General features: G+C 40.8%; 1 protein-coding gene across 7 annotated transcripts in view; it reads right to left on the bottom strand.

Moving 5' to 3' along the window:
* The window catches only part of LOC107153243 (zinc finger protein 39-like), a 33,880-nt gene that overhangs the window by 16,280 nt on the left and 261 nt on the right, over positions 1–17,339 (bottom strand). The window contains exons 1-4 of one of the 7 annotated variants that reach the window (XM_015498789.2): positions 17,138–17,329; positions 14,818–14,892; positions 12,838–12,972; positions 6,709–6,852 (exon numbers count right to left, since the gene is read on the bottom strand). The exons of 1 other annotated variant lie outside the window; for it this stretch is intronic. In XM_015498789.2, the coding sequence (XP_015354275.1) occupies positions 6,709–6,723 (15 nt within the window). In that variant the 5' untranslated portion in view covers positions 6,724–6,852; positions 12,838–12,972; positions 14,818–14,892; positions 17,138–17,329. Of the gene's footprint in view, positions 1–709; positions 1,406–6,708; positions 6,853–12,837; positions 12,973–14,817; positions 14,893–17,051; positions 17,330–17,339 lie in introns of those variants that run through there. 5 more of the 7 variants (XM_048801398.1, XM_015498791.2, XM_015498790.2 and 2 more) reach the window with 5 other exon arrangements.

A 17,339-nucleotide genomic window follows, 5' to 3' on the forward strand; every position in this document is an offset into this window, starting at 1 on the left:
TTTTAGCTTTAGGTGGACACAATGTCTTTATTTCTATGTGATGCTGAGGATGGAACCCAGTGCTTCACGCATGCCAGGTGAGCACACCACCACTTGAGCCATATCCCCAGCCCCCCAAAAGGCTTTTTAATGATATGAACAGTAAGTATGTCTAAAGGGCACCTGAGCTGGGTGCAGAGGTGCACACCTGTAATCCCAGTGACTTGGTGGCTGAGGCAAGAGGATCAGAAGTTCTAGACTATCGTTAGCAACTCAGTGAGACCCTGTCTCAAAATAAAAAATAAAAAGACTGGGGATATAGCTCAGTGTTAAAGTGCCCCTGAGTTCCAACCCCACCACCAACCAATAACAAAAAACTAAAACCAAACCCCAAACTAAAAGGCACCCTACCTTTGAACATAACAGATTTAAAGGCACTCATCAAGACAGACCAAACTGGGTGACAGAAGAATTACAGAAGCAGAGAGAGCTGCCATGAAGAAGAGTGTCTGGGAGTCCCTGGGTGCAGAATCCAGGCCTCATGAAGTAAGGTGTCCACTCTTGGTAGAGGGGACTCAACCCAGGGTTTCAAATGCCATGGAGATGTCTCTAGTGGTTCCCCCCTCCAGTTTATTGTTGTCCTGCCCACCCACCACCTTCGTATACTAGGTACAGAGTAGACTGCAACTTTTCTTTTTAGGTCACAAGTCCCTGGAACATGATAGCTCACATTTGGGTGACATGGCCTCAGTCAGAGATCCTGGACTTTCAGTGCAAAGTGCTGAACAGTTGGGACTACAGGGGTGTCTGTGACAAAAAGAGGAAGTGAAAAACATGTAAGAGAGGAATTCCATATGTTGTGATGCCAGCCCATATGTTTTTCATTGCTGTTTTTGAGAAAAGACTGTATATTCTCACTTTCATGATGAAGGAACTCTGGCAAGGAGAGAAACCTCACACTGGGCCGAGGAAATGTCAGTAGAAGTGAACTGTCACTTCTGATGAGCAGTAAAAGCTGGTGTTTAATTCATTGCTCTTTTCCTTCCAGTCATTATGGTCAGAATGCTCCAGAAACACCATTCTGTCGAGCTGTCATAGCCACAGAGATTTGATGCACACAGGAAATGTGTGATCCTTTGATAATTTGCGATTACCAAAACACAACCTAGGTCACTGCCCCTGATATTCTAAAAACCCACAAAAAAAGCAACAATTAGAGAAGACCATTCTAGTGTATGGATGACAACTCAAACTCACAGGGAATCCATGGGATGAACAGATAAGCACTTTAATAAGTGGTACCTTTATTTAGTAAGTGCATAAAAAAGTAAAAGAATTACATGATGAAATGACTCTGCTTTTTATCTTCAGTTAGGAAAGGATATTTTATCAGCATCAACTAAAAACTGAGAAACCTGAGTATAAATATAAAAACATTTCTTCTTATGACAAAAGGAAAAACAAACAGCAAAGCCAAAAGAAAAACAAGCCACATCACATAAAACCTACCTTCCCCGTAATTAGTATTATGTTCATAATAAAAAACAGAGAAAGAGTGAGCATTTCAATGAAAAGTAAGGAGCCCAAACTGACATGGCACTCCCCACCCTCCACAGATACGAAGTTTTGAAAGTATGAAGACATGCTCAAATTCTGACGAAAATTGAAAACACAAATTAAAAATACACTGCAATGCATTTTTTTCACCTAAAAGAATTAACAAAATTCCAACAGCTTAAAAAGGTCACAGTCTGTGAAGTAGGGAGAACATGACCAACCTCATGGTTCTACCTTGAGAGAGGGAGTTTTCTGTGTCTGTGTGCCTTGCACTCATGGATCCAACCACAGGAAACATTTTCCAAATGTGATGAAAATTGAGAACCTGCTGAACCAAGAAGCCCTGTCTACAGGTCACAAACTATATAGTGAAGAACTGTTCCCAAAGAAAGGTTCTGCCTTTGCCCAGATCCGGGGAATTTCTCTCTGTCCCTGAGTATCTTGGCTGGTATGAATGTTTGTTCACCTTAAGCCTTTGGACACACAGACAGTCCAAGCATACAATGTGATCTGTGGGGACAGGCCTTGAGTCATGTGATATCAGCTTGAACTCTGAATGTACTGGAGACTAAGGTGTTAATGTGATTGAATCCTAAAAAGACTTTGAAATGGGCCTGGGTACGATGGCCTTCTTGTTACTATCCCATGGCTGTTACAGGACACTGTTGTTTGGAGAAAGAGCCAAAGACAACAGGCTTCCACTGACAGAAAATAATCTGAAGCTCATGCAAAAGGACTCTTGGAACTTGTTATATGTGCTGGTCTCTTGTCAATTTTAGTGGATCCTTTCATAACAATAAACCATAACTGTGAGCATTTGCTAAGTCCACCGATGGTAGTTTGGCAGAGTGTTATATACAGAATCCATACCCAGCATATTGACTATTCCAGTAAGAACCAAGTGCTGACCCTTCCATGCTGGAATAGTCCAATGTAAACATAAATTGTGTAAAGTATAGGAGGTGGGTGGGGCTTGGCTTAAGGAAATGGGTCCTTGGGGATGTACCCTTGGGGACTTTAACTTGCCCTGTCCTCTCTCACCGTCTCCCAGATGCCATGGGGTGAGCAGATTTGCTCTACCACACTTTTGTACCATAATGTACCACATCACCTCATGCTCAGAAATGAGGGAACCAGCTGAGCATGGAGTGAAACCTCTAACCCTAACCCTAACCCTTTATTTTTTCTTAGTCTTTCTGTTGGCTTTCTCAGGTATTCTGTCATAGTGACAAATAGATGACTAACACATGTTGCTTCCAAGTCCCTGATCATGCAACCAAACCACTAGCTGCAGCTAGTGGTATATAGCAGCACACTGGCCTTATTTCCTTTCAAGCAAAATGTACCACCAGGCACAGTGCCCAAAGCTCTGCCCTCTGCAAAACTTCCCTCTATCACTGTCCACAGGGATGTAAGAAAAAGGGTCTGTATTGCTAAAGCTTCTAACTTCAGGTGGTGCCTGCATAATGTGCAGACCCAAATGCACACACCAGGCATCTATAGATCATTTCTCCCAACAGCTGCAGAAAACACATTTTTTTCTCAGCAGTGCATGGAACATTCTCAAGGACCAATTACATCAAAGTCCACAAAACAAGTCTCAGCACATTTTTTAAACACTAGAATTATACCAAGTAACCACAATGTAATAAAACTATAAAGAAATAATAAGAAAAACTTGGAATGCTATGCAAATACATGGAAATTATACAACTTACTTCAGAACAAACATTAGCTCAAGAAGAAATTTGTAAGTTTCTAGAAACAAATGAAAATGGAGACACAACATACAAAAATCTATGGGGTACAAGAAAAGCAGTACTGAGGGAAGTTTATAGCAATCAATGCCCACAGCTAAAAGTGGAAAGACCTCAACTAAACAACTTATCATTGCATCTCAAGAAATTAGAAAGAAAAAAAAAAGAATATAAAAAACAAATGAAACAAAGACTTGTTCTTTGAGAAGATAAACAACATTGTCAATCCCATAGACTAAGGAAAAAAGAAAGATGACACAAATAAGATCAGAGGTAAAAAGGGACCATTACAACTGACAATGCAGAAACACAAAAGATCACCAGAGATTATTAAAAATAACTATACACTAAAAAATATGATGGCCTAGAAGAAACAGACAAAATCCTAGACACATACATCTTACCAAGACTAAATCAGGAAAAACACAAAATCTAAACAGACCTAAACAAGTAATGAGACTGAATCAGTGAAGTCTCTCATCAAAGAAGAGCTCGGATCAGATGGCTTCAGCACTGACTTTCAAGAACTAATATCACTTTCCTTACATTATTCTCAAAATAAAACCAGGAGGAATTCTTCTAAGCATATTCTATAAGACCAGCATACCTGGAGAGAACACCAAAACTAGATGAGGACACAACCATTGTCAGACTCGTTGACAATTTGTAATTTTTGGTACAGCAGAGATGCTTAAGAAAGACACACGTACACATATGTATTTAGTAGAAAATGAGTACCGTCTTTACTTTTTTTTTTTTTTTATACAGCACTGTTAATTAAAACAAGGGGAAAGAAAAAACATCCTTTTTTCAGCTTAATCCTTATAAGCATGGATAAACATTTTTAGGAAAACTTTGTTTATGATCATAGTGTTCCATATTCTTATCAATTAATTTGTGATTAGTTATTTCTAGGCAAACACATATATATATACATAAAAATTTTACACTTGGCAGAACATTTTTTTTCCTATCTTAAGACAGCAACAAGGACACAGTTCAAAGAGTTCATACTTTCTCACAGAACTCCTTGTATTGCTAAGCACAGCAAAACTTACCTGTTTGTGTGCGTGAGCTCACAAACCATAAAAACTACAAGCCAATATCCTTAATAAACAAAATCCTTCACAAAATACTAGCAACCATAATCCAAAAGCCCATTAAAAGATGACTCACCAGCTGAGGATATAGCTCAGTTGGTAAAGTGCCTGCCTCGAATGCACAAGGCCCTGGGTTCAATCCCCAGCACCACAAAATAAACAAACAAAAGATGACTCACCATTAGCAAGTGAAATTACACTCAGGAATGCAGTATGGTCTGATATATGCAAATCAATGAGTGTGATATATAACATCAACAGAATGAAAGACAAACCATATGATCATCAACAGATGTAGACAAGGCATTTAATATAAAGCAAGATTCTTTCCATGATAAAAGCTGAAAAATTAGCTGAATGTGGAGACACATTACCTCAAATCCTATTTGCTCAGAAGCCTGGGCAGAAGATTGCCAAGTTCAAGGTCAGTCTGAGAATTTAGGGAGACCCTGTCTCAAAATAAAATTTTTAAAAAGGGCTGGATTGTAGCTCAGTGATAGAGAGCTTTTCCAGAATGTCTGAGATCCTGGGTTTAATCCCTAAAACCAGAAAAACAATAATGATATAAAAACAAAAGGAAGGTATTATTAAGAACTGCTCCCTGTTTATTCTCTGTGTATCTTTCTCTCGACTCTCACTGAAACTGTACCCACTAAGTGCGTACTCCTAGACCTCACCACACCTGCTTGCTATTAGCACAGCCCAGGAGAGTCCAACCTCGTCACTAAGCAAGCACACCTATTCATGTCTTCATAACAGTCACATTTCCAGTGTAAAAAAGGCTACTACTATATCTGTTTAGACTAATATCTCCTATTTAGGCCTAATTTAGTGCACTACAGGCACTAAGATAAAAATTTAACAAGAAACAAAAACAGTTGGATTTGACAACTGATGACTCCAAGACCAGAGAGGGGCAGGAGGAACCAGGGCAAAGTTCCCTTTGATGTTTCAGGTGTAGTTGATGGAAATACCATATAGAAGGGAAGAATGGAGGATGTGGTTTCACTTAAGATTCATAGAGCCTGAGGGGCCCTCAAGTAAGTGAACCATTGCTTTAAAGGCTGGGGAAGAGGGCCACGCAACAGAGAAATATGTAGGAGTCTCAAACCAGTGTGCAAAATACGAGTCCAGGGGTCCATTTTTAGAATACAGTATTTAGCCTTAAATGTAAACTGGTATAAGAAAGGCAACTTGTAGCCTATCTATCTAAATACCTGGAGCTTCCCAATCTGTATCCAATCATAGCCATTTTAACTTAACCCTTCTCTTTACCTTCCCCAATTTTAAAATTAACCACAATTGCATAGATCATGACCCTGAGCTCCTCCTGCCAGAGCAAGGGGCAGTACTGCATTAGGGATAAAAACAGGTGGACTGCCCACCAAGTTGTGCTTGCTTATTGGACTTTGGTCAGTAGCACACACTTCTGCAGAAGTAAAGTTTGCCTTGCCCAGCTACTTCTGAGTATGTGTCTGATTCCTTGAGGTACCCTGGTACTTCTAATACCACAGGGCTCAATAAGACAAGAATGGCAGAGTAGGTGAATGAGGAACAGGACAAAACACCTCGATAATCTTTGTTAATGAGAAAAAAAACAGAATTCAGGGAAAAGAAGAAAAAAGCACGAGTAAGGTCATGACAGAAGACTTGAATAAGGCAGATACAAGAACAGCTATGGAGTTGACTACCATTTAAGTTCCTGGTGAACTTTTGAAAAACTGAACTAAGACTAAGGAGGGGTAGGTTAGAGTGCAAATGAGCACTAGACACATTTATCAGAAAAGACAACTTTGGACACTCTGCATTATGACTTACATACACAGACAATGTAGCAATGTACTGGCAGTTATTTAAAGCCCTGTACCAGACTCTGTCCTCCACACATTCTAGGTCTTCCAAAGCTGTGTGGGACCACATGGTTTTAGCAACTCCAGAAAACTGTTTTAATTGATTTGTTTTAGCACTAGATTCTCTAATACGGCAGAATGCTGTGACTGCAGTCTGGCAGTGAAGCACTGTCAACATCTACGCAAGCCTCTGTTTTAGATTACATATACCAGGAGAATTTAGCGTGTTCTCCTCTTAGTGTCAATTCCAGCCATATAAAATAGGTCTTTTGGCCATGGTATCAGAAAGATCAGAAACCAAGTTGCATGAAGTTCAGATGGCTCCAAGGTTTTATAATCTGGCTCTATCAACATATCAACTTTTATCTTCTTTGTGATGTTAAATTTATTTGATTCTAATCCCATTTGAATTAAGGAGTAAAAGCTCCTAAAATACACTAAAACAAGCTGAGGAATATAACTTACCACAGTGGTATTCATTTTCTTTGTTCCTGGAGACAGACAGGAGACTACGGAATTACAGTTGGAAGACAAGGTGAATGGAAGGAATCATGAGAGTTGGTGTGCCTTGATCCTAGGTTCTGTTGTACAAAGATCTCTACACAGTAGCTGGTGGAAAAGAAAAAAAGAAAAAAAAAATCTAAAAACCAATAACAAGAAAGCCTCCTTTTATGAATGTAGTCCCTTATATGTGAGAATTATTGAAAATATCTTGTTAAAGGAACACTAGCAATTCTATTATTGGTAGAGATTAAACATACAATTTATCCTTAGGTTAATGAAAATACTCATTTGCCATTGATTTAGTAATAATGTTAACATGAAGAAATAATGTAAAATTTTAAGGATGAATGTTTAATGAAACTAAAGAAAGAAACACTATGTAATCACTAAAATTTAAGTTACACAACAAAACTTAGGCAGTGTTAACTGTTTTCCCAACAATACAGATGGATAATGTAGCACTCTGTATTAGTGTTTCTGCTAGAACATCTCTTAATTTTACATATTTAAATTTCATAGAAAGCATGCATCTTACAACCTATTGTCTTTTCCGAAAGACAGCATGGGAATATTGTGCATCTGCTATAGTACACTTTTTTGAGTACCACTCCCTAGGGTGTGTCTCCATGCATCTTCATCTCCATATTAACCCTAACCCTTCCACAATGACTCTGGGCTTCACCATTTCAGTTGCTCTGGCCAATGGGACAATAATAAATGTGATAAAAATTCTTTTTGAAAAAAATTTGCCTTCTTAGAATCCTGCCTGACATTTTGTGAAGGAGCCTGGAGCTAATCTGTTGGATACATATGGCCAGCACAAACCAGCAGACAAGAGTAAAGCCATCTTCAAGGAGCCAGTCATTTAAGGGACAAGATGACTAATGCTTCATTAGGGATCCCAGTCAACACCAGCAAAAGCATTGCCCAGATGCATCCAGCACAAAATGTTGATGCACAGAATCATGAACAAATGACAGGCTTCCATTTTGTTTTTAAGCCCAGAAAAATTTTGGTGATACATTATGTAACGAACAGATACCTGTAATCTTATAGTAATCAATGTTTTTTTTTTTTTTTTTTTTTTTTTTTAGAGGGAGAGAGGGAGAGAATTTTAATATTTATTTTTTAGTTCTCGGCAGACACAACATCTGTGTTTGTATGTGGTGCTGAGGATCGAACCCGGGCCGCACGCATGCCAGGCGAGCGCGCTACCGCTGGAGCCACATCCCCAGCCCCGTATTCAATGTTTTTAACATACTGGTAGAGCAGTGAGAAATAATTTAATGATATGCCAAAAATAATTAAAAGAACTTCACAATCACACATGAGTGATTTCATAAGCACAATAAATATTAACCAGAGAGACCTCAGCAAGACTTAGGCACTGAGGCCATGGGAATCAAACAGAGAAACTGGCAATCATGTCTACATTTTTATATTGTGATCTTATCACTTATGTGTTGCTAGTGTACTGTTTTAAGAAACTAGAAGTAAAAGCAATTGTGCTTAATTTCCCATTTTAAATAATGAAAAAATAGGCCCCTATTGGCTGTAGCACTCATGAATTTCAAGAATAGATTATAGGCATTAAGTTAAAAAAAATCTGCATTATCTTCTTGGGTTCATACAATTCACAGAAAACCACTGGGATTAAAAGGATAAGCATGTTCAAGGCAAAAATCTTCTAAAATAAAATTTGTTTTAAATTGCTGAAACTGATCTCAAAAACAACAGCTTTTACTTCATTGTGGCAAAATAGGTAACACTAGTCAAAAAGCCAAGATGCCCGACACCTACAAAACATGAGACCTGGTACTGTTCACTTACTACCACAAATCCAACTTTCTCTACCTTTCTCATCAGCCAGCAAGATGCTGGCAAACTTCCTGAATTACTAGGAAGAACCACCAGGATATAGGGAACACCACTAAGTCTAGAGAACAATGTGGTGAAGATGAGGTTTGGGAACTTAATTCTGTACATAAAGAGGACAGAGTAAAGTTATAGAAGTGTTATGGAGCAATGTAGATAGGATTTGCCAAACAGGACAGGCTGTCCCTCCACCCCAGGCATACCCTCACTGTCCCAAGAATAAGCAATATTTGCTAGGCCCTTCCCTAATGGTCACAGCCCACCTTAAATTGCTCTTCTGAAAGTTATCCAGAACTTCCAAATAGCATCCTGTCTCTGATAGCCTCTGGATGAGGTAGTATTGCTCAAATCTTATTCACACTCGGTGGTACTATCAATAATTATTTGGTCCACATCAAAGCAGGACCTTCTCTTTTCTTAATCTCCTTTGCCTGGGCTGCTAGAGAGAGGATTCAAGTTGCAAGGATATTCTTTAGGGTGGAATTTCTATTCATGAAGCCTCCTACCTCATACTACACAAGGAGTACTTTGTTCCAAAGAAAAACAGGGCCACCATCCAGTACCCCAATATGCCTTGTAGAACTCCCTGTCCCTGGAAACGAGGTCTTCTATGAACTCCCTAAACTCACACCAGGAGTGCTAGGCAGGCTATGAAATGCGGGATTAGATTCAAAATTTTCTTGCCAGAGACATTAATAAATCACACGATGGGCTGGCATATAGTTCAGTGATAGAGTGTTTGCCTGACATATATGAGGCCCTGGGTTTGATCCCTAGTACAAAAACAATAAAACTCCCACAAATACTAACTTTGCTTAGGACACTTCACAACTGCTTCTCTGGGAATTCAGTGGCATTCACTAGTAATAAAAATACACTCATCTTACATATGGGTGAACTGAGTGTCAGTCAGGTTATGAGAAGACCCTGCAGTGGCAGAGCTAGAATGTGAACTCACACTGCACACCTTCCAGGCTCAAAACCCCATCATCATCCTCATCTTGGACTCAACCACACTATTCCAGAGTTTCTGAGCCAGACTTTGTATGTCTGGAAGCATGCTCCCAGAACTGTTTTCTGGCAAAACACTAATTTGAAACATGTGCAGCTGCAACTTCATCATCCCCAGACCTGAAAATCCCACACCAATGTCACCCTTCCTGACAGCTATCTGAAACCCTAGGGTTCCTCGGAGCCCCTGGCTTGTCTTCCAACTTTCACCTATCTTCAGGGACACAGAATTCAATTTGGTCTGCAGAGAATCCTAGGGAGAGCCACACAGTAAAAAATTTCTGTGCAGAGATGGTAGACTGAACGGAGTTGCACATACACAGAAGGAACCTGGAAGAGTCCTCCTCCCTCCTGGACCTCTCCCAGAGATATCACCGTATTTCCTACAAAACTCCGAGCTCTTCCATTAGGAACAGGAAGTTTTGTTATCTTCCCAATAGAGTGTCCTGTTAGTAGGAAACCAGGTCCTAATAAACCAAGAAGGGTCAATTATTCATGTAACAGCCAGGTGGAATTATTATTCCTTATTAAATCTGGTTTAGCACCCTGGGATGTTGCAATAGTAATAAGGAAATCTGGATGTTGAGACACTTAATGACATTAAAAACCAGCTTTGTTTTAGTACTCATATTAGTATCACTACCACAGAACCCATGTTTACTTTTTACAGATGCATGCCAAAACATGAAAAATGTTAGATTTGCTAACAAACAAGAAAATGGCAAATCTCTACCAAACCCACTAATTTGAGTTTTCCTTGGATTATAATACAGTTAGAAAAACTGCTCTTGTGAAAATAATGGAATAAATGACAGGGTAATATGGCTGTGTTCCACAGTCCACCTGCATGTTTAAACTTCCAGTGTCTACATTATTTACCCTAACTATTCCTTCTGTGGCTTCTGCTACAAACTAGACAAGGACATGGGGTTTCTCAGAGTTCCACTGACAATGAAGTTTCTCCTCAAGCAGGGAAAAGCCCAGCTTGAGCAGTCGGAGGTGATGTGTGCATTGAGTGGTATTTAGTGAAAGGGGAATGAGGTTTGTGGGAGGGGTGTGAGAGGCTTGACTCTTGCATAATGTCTGTCCCTGGCTGGCTCTTTTCCTATATATGCACTGCATTGTTCACATGCTTCTGTCTCCCTTGATTAAAATGACCCCAACTCTTCCATAGATCTAGGGAACCCAGCCTGGATCCTCTCAAAGGCTTCTGTCCTCATACTTTGAAATTCTCATCTCCCTTCCTCAGAGCTGTGGATCCTGGATCTCTCTCTTAAGCATCTATGGGTATGGTACCCTGGGATCTTTTAAACAGGTAAATGGCATTTGGTGAGGGGAGTTGGCAGCACCTCTGGGATATGGGATGTTGTTCCTTTACTTAGTGGGCCTGGTTCTTCTATTGACAGAATTGGAGATGGCAATACACTTATGTGTGCAGACCTCACCCTGAGCCAGTTTGTAATAACAGAAAGGATAATAATACAACCCCTCTCATTACTCTACAAAGGAGAAGTCCTCAGAGGCAAGACATGGTGGCTCAGGGAGGATACCAGGTGCTCTCAGCACAAGCCACAGGTTCTATTATTCAAGTTCAAGTTCTCACATCTTTTAAAAAAAATATTCCTAAGTATTTTCTTTTTGATATCATTATAACTGGAATTATTTCCCAAACTAAGTTTTTGGGTTGTTCTTTATTTGTGTACAGAAACAACTGATATCATACATTGATTATGTGTCTTGTTACTTTGTTAAACTTGTTACCTGCACATATGTGATCCTAGTACTCTTCTTCCAGTCTATATATCTTAGAATTATTTTCCTCTTGTCCTGGCTACTACTCCAGTACAATTAAGAACAGATGTGAGAGCATGTGTTTATCTTTTGTAATCTTAGAAAACAAATATAAAGGGGGCTGGGGTTGTGGCTCAGTGGCAAAGTGCTTGCCTAGCAGGTGTGAGGCACTGAGTTTGATTCTCAGCACCACATAAAAATAAAGTTACGTCCATCTACAACTTAAAAAAAAAAAAAACAAAAAAAAACTTGCTGGATCTTTGGTTTGAATTCTAATTAATTTCTTTTTTTTTAAAGAGAGAGAGAGAGAGAATTTTTAATATTTATTTTTTAATTTTCGGCAGACACAACATCTTTGTTTTTGTATGTGGTGCTGAGGATTGAACCCGGGCCGCACGCATGCCAGGAGAGCGCGCTACTGCTTGAGCCAAATCCCCAGCCCCTAATTCTAATTAATTTTAATTTAAAAAAAATATAAAGATTTCACCATAAAGTGTAATACTGATTATGGAATTTTATGAGGTCATTTTCAGCTTGAGTAGTTACCTTTTCTTCCTACATTGTTGAATCATCATGATAGGTTTTGAATTTTGTCATCCTGTTGTCTCCCTCTACTGAGGTGATATGTTAAAAATTGTACTGATAGACTATTATATTAAATGATTTTTGGATACTAATCCATCGAATATTCCAGGGATGAACAAACTAGGTGACAGTATATATTTATCGTCATATGTTGATGGGTTCTGTTCACTTATGTTTTTTAAGTATTTTCATCTCTCTCTCTATTTTTTCTCCTTCTCTTCCGATTCCCCCTCCCTTTCATTCTATGGATTGTACCTAGAGGAGCTCTACCACAGAGCTACATTCTCAGCCCTCCTTATACACACTTCTACCTCAGGTCTCTTTGGAGGAAAAAACGAAACTAAGACACCAAGAGAACAAAGCAAATCACAACATCCCTTACTTTAACCAATTCCAAGATATTGGTGGGAACCTCAGCCCGACACTAGCCCCTATAAGCCAGAAAAAGGGAGGACAGGACTCTAAGGCTGACACATTCACCTGACACATGAGATGACAGAACAACCAGGCAGCAAACTGTGCAACTATCAAGAGAAGACAGGAGCTATAAAGATCACCCCATCCCCAAAACGAATTCCAAGAGTAAGTATGAAATTTCTGATAGTAATATCCTTCCCCATATGTAAACCAGAATTGTTTAACTGTAGATAATAATGCATGCCTATTAGCTTAGAAAAGATCTGTTTAGGCAACAGTTATCAGAAGTACTTTAAAACAAAGAGAATATCTCCACATGCAGCCACAAAGCATACCAGGTACCTTACATTCCAAGGTTGCTGCTAAGGAGGAAAGAATCACAGACTTCTACAATCAGACTGAATTGGTCACCTTGTCAAGCTGTTGCTGACAGAATAGTTTTCCAGATTTGCACAGTTTTGACTGCTACCACTTGATATTGGCTACATTGGCATGATGCAAATGGTCACACAGGTTTAAGATGCAAGGAAGCTGGGTTTCCTTCTGCTGTTGAGAGAAACCATCACAAACACAACGGTTAAAGTAACAGAAACTTACACTCTCGTTGGGGTGGCTGATGTGCATCTGGATGAGTGATGCTGCACTAAACCAGTGTTAACACGACCGCACTCTTTCCAGAGGCTGTAGAAGAGATTGGTCTAGCTTATGGTGACCTGTGCTTGCTTTCTCTAAGTTTTGAGGGAGCCCTCAAGTGTGAAGACAGGCGAGCTTTTCCAACCCCACATACGTGGCAGAGCCTCCAGTGAACCTGTCCTCATCCAGTGCTTGCCAGAACTAGGAAAAGCAGCTCCATGCACAGGAGAATGATGGAAGGGAGGGGACCTTGGGACTGCAGAATAGAGTAGGTGGTGGAAGACCCAAAAGAGTGAGACATGGGGAGAAGACAGCCACGTACACTGCCTCTGATATCCTGCACAGGGAAAATTTAAGAGATCCCAAACCAGATGAGCTCATTGGACACAGGCAAACCCAGACAAGAGAGCTGAGGACGGAACCATGTCGGGATTGAGGGCCATACTTGTGTTTCTTACCAGACCCTGGAGCCTTACCCAGCTCCATTAAGCCCGAGATCATCCCAGTTGTTACCCCTGTTATCCTTTGCATACCCATGTTCTTCCCCATACAACCCATGTGGAACACCGTATCTACTTCAAACCCCAGGGTATATACATGTCAGTTAACTCTGTGCGTATATTATTCCCTCCTAAACCTTCTCTCAGAAACTCTGTACTGCGAGTTTTTGTGGTCATCTCTGTGAAACAAACACTTTCATCATGTCACATCAGCATGTCTCCATGCTCTCTTCCATGTGCTCTGCAAAGCTAAGGCAATTGTAAGACCTACCCAATTTGACCCAATTATTATCCATTAAAAAATAATGCCCTCTTAGTGGCTTCAGAGGACTGACTCCTCAGGTAGAGCAACTTGGGGTATATGGTGCTTCCCTGAGTGACAGAGGAACCTATGCTGGTAGTGGTGTTGATAGGGAACAGACAAACATGAGCACTGGGAACAAGAAGTTAAAGGCTTAATTCTATAAACTGGGTCCACTGCTGATGCCCACATGCTTTCTTTCCTATGAAGCAATTTACTATAGCCCTGCCTGGCTCAAGTTGAGAGTATTATTATCTTCCTCAGCAAACTACCTGTTATATGCAGGCCCCCAAATGCTGAAAATAACAAAAGTTAGCTTGAAGGGGGAGGCTTTTGTGACCTACACACAGATCAGATCCCAGAACTCAGGAAGCTAAGAATCATTGCCCTTAACCATAAAATCTGTAAGAACAGGTTCCGATTAGAACTGGTCAGCATAGGACAAAGTGACCCAGAATTGTCATGGCAGTGTGGACTTGAAACTCTGCTGTCATCTTGCTTAGTCAAAAGTCAAGAGGTAAACCTGGGTGGGTAGGATTCTCTGGAAACTTCCCGGAACCCCCAATAAAACTGGAGGGAAGGAGAGGCACTCTGTCCCTTTCCTTTCTGAGAGGACCCAACTTTCTCCCTTGAATGTGTGTCCTTTACTTTTTCCCACCCTTATTAAACTTATACCTGTTACTCTGAGTGACATGTCTGAAATCTTTCTTGACTTGACCACAAGAATCAGGTTTTGAAAGGGGGCACTTGGTGCTTCCTAAGTATTGCAGAAGGCCCCAGCCTATAACACTGAATCATGATCCAGCTTGGATACTGGTACATTCCTGCTTCCCTTGGAGTGATTCATTGGACATGGCTAGTCCTCTGGTCCTGCCAAACTCTCAGGGAGCTTGGAGATGTGGAGACTGGGTGAAATGATAACATTTTCAATACTTAGCATGAACGTTGGACCCATACCGGGAAACCTCTGCATTCTCAAAGCAATCCAATAGTCCCTTCTCCCAGCCTGTAAACAGGTGATAAAATAATCCTCTGTGAAAGATAAAGCAGATGTCATTAAATTGGCAAAGAATGGTTTTAATCTGTAATATACTGTTGCACTAGGAAAAAGAGTCATGTAAATTCAACTTCAATTTGTACAGAGGTGATTTTATAAGAAAGCATAAGTGCCCCCTTCAACCTTTTAAAAGCAAGTGGAGAAACTCTAACCTCTGCTTGATCATCATTTCCTTCTTAACTGCTTAGTGCCTTCTTAATATTTGCCCCAAGGTGATCATTAACTCTACCTGAAATCACCATCCTGGGGGCCACATAATGACAAGCAGAAAAACTGAATGTGGAAGTAAAGGAGATGGGAGACAGTCTGACAACCCAAAAGTGAGAAGGAAGAACCAGAATCTGGGCTCTGAATAGACTGAAGGATTCGGATCCCAGCCTGCAATTCCTGGAGTTCCAATGCTGCATGTGAACCACACATGAGGTCAAAGCAGGGGGTAGGAAGGTTTAGGGGAAGGAAAGGAGAGGCACAGTCAGAGTTGAGGGGAAGGCGATGAAATAGGAAGTTCTGGAATAAAGAGAACAAAAAGCTCCTGCTATAGTTGGAGCCAGCACTTTTGGCTGGACATCTGAATTGGCCTTAGTTGCCTCTGTAGTTTTAGGTACCCTAGTCTCCTCTTCGTTCAACCCATCTTCAACTTTTAATTCATAGTAACTCCACCCCCACCGATTCTGTCGGAATAATATGGGCAGATACACTGATGCTGAGATCTTTATTCTAGGCCTGGCGCTGTGAAGCAGTGGGCTACTGCAGCACAGGACATACAAGAAGATATCGAATATACACACACAGGCATGGGAAGAAATGAGACTCATTAAGACTGGCCCTTTCCTTCTTGTAGGCAGATGTGTGTATTGTAAACAAGGGACAACACAATGAAGGCAGTTCATAGGGAAAATGAGTTAGTAGCAATTTGAGGCTCAAGGTATTTTTGGAAGGCAGCCCATGGTAAGAAATACATTTTATATCATCCTAGTACACACCTATACATCCTTGAAAATTTCAAAGACATTCAAACAAAATAAAGCTTATCTTTCAACGTGTGAAGTTCTCTGATGTATTATTTTGCATTGTGTTCTATTTCAATTATAAGTAATCATCAGCTCCCCAGAGTCAACTCTACCTGCAATTTTAGAAAATGCTGAGTTAGGGCTGGGGTTGTGGCTCAGCGGTAGAGCGCTCGCCTCGCACATGCGAGACCCTGGGTTCGATCTTCAGCACCACATAAAAATAAATAAGTGAAATAAAGGTGTTTAAAAAAAATGCTGAGTTAGAACAATGCATCCAATGGTCAGGTACTGCCTGTTCCACCTTCCCCTGCCTCAGTTCCAGATGGTGAACTCACTAAGCCAGCCCATCTTCTTCTATGTGTTGGGATGGGCAATGTTACATTTTCCTCTAAGACTTTCCGACTTTGGTACCACATACTTTGATTTTCAAACAGATCCCCTTTATCCAGTGGCAGAGTTTAATCTTGCCGGCCTAAGAGTCACTCTCCTACTTTACAACATATCTGCATTTAATCCATATGAGAATTTTATCCGGAAGCCAATTTTATTTCAGAGGTCCTGGAAGGGTAGCTCTCTGTTATACCTCAATATTTCTCAGCACTGCCAATCAAAATAATAATAATAATAATAATAATAATAATAATTGGTTCCTATATCATAACACAAAAATTCCACAGATTTAAAAGCAAAATGTAGCCTGGTGGTGTACCCTGTAATTCCAGCAACTAGAGGAAGCTGAGCCAGGAGGATCATTAAGTTCCAGGCCTGCATCAGTAACACAGCAAGGCTCACAAGCAACTTGGCCAGATTCAAAAACAAAAACACGGGCATGTTTTAAAATATAAAAAAAAAAAAGAAATAAAAAAAGCAAAAGCACAGGCAAATTTTACAAAACGAGAATAAAGGAAACCCAAATTCATTAAACAAAAATTTAAAGATATTGAACATATCAGAGGTAGTATCTTCAAGTTCTGTAGAAAAGCAAGATCTCTCAGGGGTAAAGAAGGGAACCCTAAGGACCAGAGGTCCTCTAACACAGGAACCCCACACACAAAGTGAAGATTCTCCCTCATCCTGTCCTCCCCACAGTGTATAGAGGGAGACACACGGGGCTGCAGGCTCACATCCGCCCGGGAGGGCTCCAGCAGGGCTGAAGTCTCCACGCAGAGACCGGACCAGAGACCACGGTTCAAGCTGCTGCCCAGCTCACCCCACAGCCTGAGAGGACAACTCCCAACTGCACAGAGGGCTCCAGTGGGGCCGAAGTCGCCACGCAGAGAGGGACCGGAGCCCTGGGTTGCGGCTGCCGCCCAGCCCACCCACGGCCGCGGGTAATGCCCGGGTCGCCCCGGAGGACTCGGCCTGCAGGAGGCTGGGCTCTCCGCCCGGAGGCGGGTCCCGCCACAGCCAGC

This window comes from Marmota marmota, unplaced genomic scaffold, assembly GCF_001458135.2.
Source record: "Marmota marmota marmota unplaced genomic scaffold, marMar, whole genome shotgun sequence".
Lineage (NCBI taxonomy): Eukaryota > Metazoa > Chordata > Mammalia > Rodentia > Sciuridae > Marmota > Marmota marmota.